General features: G+C 44.3%; 1 protein-coding gene across 4 annotated transcripts; it reads left to right on the forward strand.

Annotated features, from left to right (window-relative positions):
- The first annotated feature begins 19 nt into the window (after positions 1 to 19).
- LOC102741108 (zinc finger protein 75D) lies at positions 20 to 6,716 on the forward strand. 4 transcript variants are annotated; one of them, XM_081809629.1, is made up of 6 exons: positions 20 to 942; positions 2,109 to 2,274; positions 2,896 to 2,987; positions 3,259 to 3,385; positions 4,626 to 4,717; positions 4,992 to 6,716. In XM_081809629.1, the coding sequence occupies exons 1-6, from the start codon at positions 535 to 537 to the stop codon at positions 5,196 to 5,198; spliced, it is 1,092 nt and encodes a 363-aa protein (XP_081665755.1). In that variant the 5' UTR covers positions 20 to 534; the 3' UTR covers positions 5,199 to 6,716. The 4 variants fall into 4 exon arrangements, 2 of the variants coding, with proteins under 2 accessions (XP_081665755.1, XP_081665756.1); XM_081809630.1 differs by having other exon boundaries at positions 5,034 to 6,716; XR_014141619.1 differs by lacking the exon at positions 3,259 to 3,385 and having other exon boundaries at positions 22 to 942; positions 4,992 to 5,118.
- The last annotated feature ends 6 nt before the right edge of the window (positions 6,717 to 6,722 follow it).

Consider the following 6,722-nt stretch of genomic DNA (forward strand, 5'->3'; position numbering starts at 1 on the left):
ATCATTATTTTTGCAAAGGCCAAGTCCTCAGTGGGCATTTGTCTATCAATGCGCTGTGCCTTATTTCAAGTGGATCAGAGAAGAAGAAAGGGTCTGGCAGTGGATTCTTTAAAAGGAAAGCAGGGGCACCTGGGTGGCTCAGTCAGTTATGTGGCTGCCTTGGGCCAGGTCATGATCTCAGGCTTCTGAGATTGAACCCCGTGTCAGGCTCCCCGCTCATCGGGGAATCTGCTTCTCCCTCTGTCCTTCCCCCTGCTCTTTCTCTCTCTCACAAATAAATAAATAAACTCTTTTTAAAAGAAAATAAAAGGAAAGCAAGGCAGGATTTTTCTGTTCATTTTTCTCCTGTTATGAGTAGTGTGTAGTAAAGTTCATGTGACTTTCTTACTGATGTGCACTTTTTTTCTGCTTTCAGTGTTTTAGGAAGAAGATCCTTTTATTGATTTTGTTCCAGAACTGACTGGGTCTTATTTGCCAAAGGTGGTGCTGCTGGAGTATCCAACAAAGGAGTAAAACTGTTCCTGCAGCAGAATAATGATGGTAGATCTGAAGGTGGCTGACTATTTGAACCCTCAAATTAGGGTTCTGTGGGAGAGCAAGGGGCCTGTGATAGAGAGTTCCAGTCACAATAAGAAATATACCGCACAAACGGACAGTCTCAATCCTGAAAGCTCTCGCCAGCACTTCCGGAATTTCTGCTATCACGAAGCAGCAGGACCCCGTGAAATTGTTGGACAACTTCAGGAATTATGTCGTCAGTGGCTGAGGCCAGAGCTCCACTCAAAAGAGCAGATCTTGGAACTGCTTGTGCTAGAACAGTTTGTGACCATTCTACCCAGGGACACCCAGAGCCGGATAAGGAAGGACCATCTACAGAGCATTGAGGAGGCTGTAGTCCTGGTAGAACACTTGGAGAGGGAATCTGGTCACACGAGGAATGGGGTGAGAAGAAAGATTCCTGATACATGCCATGAAATAGAATGGAGGAGGATATGGGGTGGGGGCAGTTAATTAAGAAATAAGGTGAATTAGTTCACTGTTCTGTTGGAGGACATCTAAGGCAGGACCAGAAACCACAAACCTACAGTAGTCCACAGGTTTTGCAGATCCTTGGCAGATACTTTCCTGGCCTTTTAGAAAGATTGTTTTTGTGCTCTAGAGCCAGACTGAATTGAGGGTAGTAAGCCTACTTTGGCTTGTACAAGGACATGGGTTTTGAGCTCCAAATGAATAAAAGGCAGTAAGGAGTTGGAGAGGAAGGGGAAGACTTGAATAAGGGAGAACACTTAAAATGAAAAGTTGAGTGGAGATAGTAAAGAGAAGGAAAACCCAAATAATGGGGGAAGAATGCAGAGGGAGAGAAAAGTAGGCAGAAGAAAGGAAAACAGATTTGAAAATCCTAGCAGAGTAGCGGAGAGAAGAAAGACGTTGAAGGATAGTCTCGTCTGACTCATAGTTGAGAGCCTCCACAGTGCTCTCAATGGTTGGTCCTTGGCTCTACTGGTTAGTGGGGAGCACGTCCTTAGCCAGGTGGCAGAACACCAACTGGCTTCAGGCCTACTGGGAAGAAACAGGGCAGGCATATGTTTAATGCCAAAAAATTTTGGAGGTAGGTTGGAGCCAAACTTTCTTCCCCTTTCTTCCATTTCATCCCTGTTCTGTGAAAACCTTCCCTGGCTATGGGGATAATATGGTTGAGGAGACAACTTCATTTATTCAACTTTCTGACCTTTTGAGAAAATGAGAAGACAAAAACACTAAGGAGGGATCTAAGTCAAAGAGAAAGCCTGTCAAAGTAGCATGAGAACAGGTGGCCTATGTAGTCCTCCTAGTGATCTGAACTGGTCTTTATGCAGAGGGGTTGGGACTGCTGTGTCATAGGACTAGCAGTAGCCACATTTTTTTTTTTCCCTTTTATCCTAATATTTCAACATTTTGTGGGTAGCTCTCTGCAAAATTGGTGTCCTGATATTCCTTTAAGTCTTTTTGTCATTTTCTTTAGTGTCACACATTTCCCACCATCTGGACTGTTCACTATTTCCTCCTTTTACATTCAACTCCAAAACCAAAAGTAATTTTTGTGGTAACAAGATGGGGATTATTTCTAGGTTGCAGTCCAAGAGCTGGGAAAGGAGGCAGTGATCTTGGGAGAAACAGCAGAATCCCAGCCAGTGGGAATGGCCCAGGATGAAGAATTCTGGAATACATACCAGGGTCTGCAAGAACAGCTGAGCAGGAATATTCATAAAGAAACTGAGCCTCTATGTGAGAGGGGTAAGGCACATCATAATTCCCTTCTATTGCGAGCTGTTAGAGGAATTTGTTCAGCCAGAACATTGTGAGCATTTTCTGGGTGCCTGGCTATGTGGATGGGCAAATGCAGCCATGTTACCAATTATGATGTCCCCTGGGTGGCAGTAGAGCACCAGCTGTGGGTAAAGCTGGGCGTTGGCCGCCTACAGAATCCTGGTAATAACCCCATGAACTCTGTTCCTTAGAAAGCACTAGAAGAATGTGAACACACTTCTGTACCAGGAGAAAAATAATAAATGATTAAAAACCACAACAACTACATCTCCTATCGTACACTGGATATCCTGAGTACTTCATTTTCGAATATGTTGAATTTTTGCCTTAGAACAGTTTACATCATGAGGGGAAAATAAGTTTGTCTTTCATTTATTGACTCATGAAAACTGGGGAACCTATTCTAGTGACCAGTAGATACTTGGCTCTTGTGTATGATGACAAGACCCACTTCAGGGAACCACACACACTTGCAAGGGTGTCCCGACTCTGCCCAAAGAACTGGGATCATCTATATTTTAGAAATGAGCTAATGATGTTTATAGACAGAAGTGAGAGAGATTTCCTCTGGCTCTTTTCCACTTACAGCTGTGCCTGCTCACCAGATCGTAGCATTTCCTGTGCAGACAAACACTAAAGACTGGACAGTGGCACCCGAGCTCATCTTGCCTGAGTCCCAGGTGAGCTGTGCAATCCAGCTATTGAGGGCTGCCTTTCCCTGCTCCCCAGGACCCACACTGCTCAGCTCACAGGCATATTAGCTCCAGTGTTCTGCCTGGGGAACTGGGCACCTCCTAGGCCTTTGATGATCCCATGCTTCTTTTCTTTTGCCTTCTCACTTAAAAAAAAATGTGCCATTAATTCTTGCAGTGCCCAGGGTCTACCATGGGCCAGATGGTAGGGCTGCTTCTGTAGTGCAAGTACTGAGCTGAAGCCCATTGTCTTCTTTAGAGCTTGTTGACATTTGAAGAAGTGGCCATGTATTTTTCCCAGGAAGAATGGGAGTTACTGGATCCCACTCAGAAGGCTCTCTACAATGATGTAATGCGGGAAAACTATGAGACTGTCATCTCTCTAGGTAAAGAATCCCTCGCATTGAGTAGAAGTTGAGTAATCTGTCAAATTCTCTGCTTACTGGGAATGTATTCCTCTGAGAGGCTGTGTTCCGATAACAGGTTGTTTCTCAACTATGTGGTGTGTGGACAGGGGAGAGGTGTATCCAGATCACCTGGGGAGCTTTTTTCAAGTGCACATGCTCATTCTTTATGCTAAAATTCTTTTTTTTTTCTTTAAGATTTTATTTATTTATTTGACAGAGACACAGCGAGAGAGAGAACACAAGCAGAGGGAGCGGGAGAGGGAGAAGCAGGCTTCCTGCGGAGCAGGGAGCCCTGAGCCGAAGGCAGACACTTAACGACTGAGCCACCCAGGCGCCCTTATGCTAAAAATCTTGATCCCTACCCCCCCCAGATCTCTTCTTTTACCTTTCCCATCTCCATAAAGAGCAGCACCACTCACCCAGTATTTCAGGCCAGATAATTTGCAGTCATTCTTTACTCTGATCTTATTCTCCTACCCCACTCCTAATCCTCCTCTTAGCTCCACATAGCTAAGTCCAACCATGTCTCATCCTCTTGAATTGTTAGCATCTTGGTCTAATCCAGGGGAGTGTGTAACCAGGCTCACCTCAGTACTTTCTAACTGGCGCCTTCTGCCACCACTCTAAGCCTGCCACAATCTACTCGCCATGCAACAAGCCAAGGTTTTTTAAAACCCTGATTTGATCATGATATCATCCTTTTTAAAATCTTACAATGACTTCTCACTCATTCAGAATAAAATCCAAATTCCTCACTGAGGTACCCAGGAGCATCCAAGATCTGGCCCCTATTCATCTGCCACTTGTGCCCTTGTTCAGTCCTCTTTATCCATAAGATGTTGCTGTTTCTTGAACTCCCAAGTTAATTTTTGCTTTACCGTTCCCATCCTTGGCACACTGGACAGAGTTCTGCAATTTTAAACACATCTAATTTTTCCCCAACTTTGAACAATTTATGACACATGAGGTGAAAAAAAAATTCCTTTTATTGCTTCCACTCATGAAACCAGAAACCATCAACTGTGGAACCTGTTGTAGAGGCTAGTAAATACTCAATTCCTCTTTATGATGAGAAGGCCACTTCTTGGTAACATGTAACAGTTTTAAAAGTGTTCCATTTCTGCTGAAAGAATCAGGATTATCTGTACTTTAGAAATAAGCTAAGGATGTTTATAATCAGTAGCAAGAAAAATTTCCTCTGGCTCTTTTCCACCCACAGCTGTGCCTGCTCACCAGATCCTAGCCTTTCCTGAGCAGATAATCACCAAAGACTGGACAGTGGCACCTGAGTTCGTCTTGCCTGAGTCCCAGGTGAGCTGTGCAATCCAGCTATTGAGGGCTGTCTTACCCTGCTGCCTATAACCCACATTGCCCTGCAGGTGCTCACGTTGCCAGTGTTCTCTCTAGGAACTAGGCATCTTCTACTCTGTTGCTGATCCTTTTGCCTCCTTCTTTTCTCTCTCCTCACTTAAAAAATTATCTGCTATTAATTCATTTGGCCTGGCCTGCCATGTAGTTCATGGGCCAGACGGTAGTGTTGCTTCTGTAGTGCGAGTACTGAGCTGAAGCCCATTGTCTTCTTTAGAGCTTGTTGACATTTGAAGAAGTGGCCATGTATTTTTCCCAGGAAGAATGGGAGTTACTGGATCCCACTCAGGAGGCCCTCTACAATGATGTAATGCGGGAAAACTGTGAGACTGTCATCTCTCTAGGTAAAGAATTTCCCTCTCCCATTGGGTGGAAGTTGAGTAATCTGTCATGTTCTCTGCTTACTGGGAATGTAGTGCTCTGAGAGGTTGTGTTCCAATAACGGGTTGCTTCTTAACTAGATGGTGTGTGGACAGGGGAAAGGTGTATCCAGATCAACTGGGGAGCTTTGTCCAGGTGCACACTCCATATGCTATGTAGATTTCTTGATTTATTTTTTTCTCCTTCCCCAAATCTGTTCTCATAGAGCCCTCTTCTCAGTAAAGAGTATTCACCCAGTAGCTAAGAGGAGGGAACGTACAGTCATCCTTTACTGTGATCTTGCTGTCCTACCCCATTGTAATGCGTCACTGTCCTTTTGGTTCCACCTTCACAGTGTAGCCTGAGTGCAGCCATGTCTCATCTCCTTGTGCTGTTAGCGTCCTGGCTTAAGCCAGCAGCATGTCTAACCAGAATGACCTCGGTACTTTCTGACTAGTGCCCTCCCACCCTGTTTCCCACATAGCAGCCAGATGCTTTTAAAAACTGGTCAAATCATGATATTTCCCATTTCAAACCTTATGATGACTTCTCATCACATTCAGAATAAAATCCACACCTTACTGAAGTGCTTAGGGTCTTCCAGGGTCTGACCCTACTCACCACCCTGCCCTCATCTGCTGCCACTTGTGCCCTTGCTCAGTCCTCTTGAGCCTCTCTGATGTTTCTGTTTCTTGAACTTGCCATGGTCATTTCTACTTTGCCTTTTCCTCTACATGGCACACTTTTCTGCCACATGGCAGAACTCTCACTTTTACATTCCTGCTGCAATATCAGTTTTTCAAAGAGGCCTTCCATACTACCTCATCTAAAATAACTTCAGAGAAGCAGAACCTTAAATGCTGAGTTAACCTGCCTTAGTTTTCTTCAAAATATTTATTATGTGCTGACAACTTTATTTATTGCTGTTTGGTTGTCTCATCCCACCAGAAGGTGAGATCCCATGAGATCAGGGTGCTTTGGCTCAATCACCCCTATATCATTAGCCCAAAGAGAGTTCCTGGCACATTATAGCCAGTCAGTACTTATTGTTTGAATGACTGAGTGATGCATACTTCCCCAACTTGGCGATGTATATTTAGAAAATTTTCATTAAGTAATTCTAGTCTGTTTCTTCCACCTGGACAAAACCAGTGACTTAAGGAGTGTAAGAAATCTTTTCTAGTCCAGTGTGTGGTGCTCAAGAGCTAAGTAAGAAGTCACTGTTAATCATGATAGGAATCACCTGTGCATAGGACATGCAGCCCACTGACCTTCACCTTGCTCTGCTAGACTTGGGCTAATCCTAAGGAATTAATAGGACTAACCTGTATTCCCTGCCAACTCTGGGGTTTGATTCAACCTTGTTCAAATATAGGGTAATCTTGGTGGCAGAAGAGGGGCACTGTAGATGGATTCCCATGCCCTTTATCCTCTACATGGGTCCAGCTTAGGTTTATTTCTCCGTCTCCATGTTGTGTATCCACCCACAAATGCAGTATAGTATAAACCTGAAACTGGGTAGGAGAGTCCACCCATTTGACCATTGGGTAATGTACTGTAAACTGTCCTTTGCTCTTCCTGAAATAGT

This window comes from Leptonychotes weddellii, unplaced genomic scaffold, assembly GCF_054177405.1.
Source record: "Leptonychotes weddellii isolate Sample4059 unplaced genomic scaffold, ASM5417740v2 HiC_scaffold_11588, whole genome shotgun sequence".
NCBI lineage: Eukaryota > Metazoa > Chordata > Mammalia > Carnivora > Phocidae > Leptonychotes > Leptonychotes weddellii.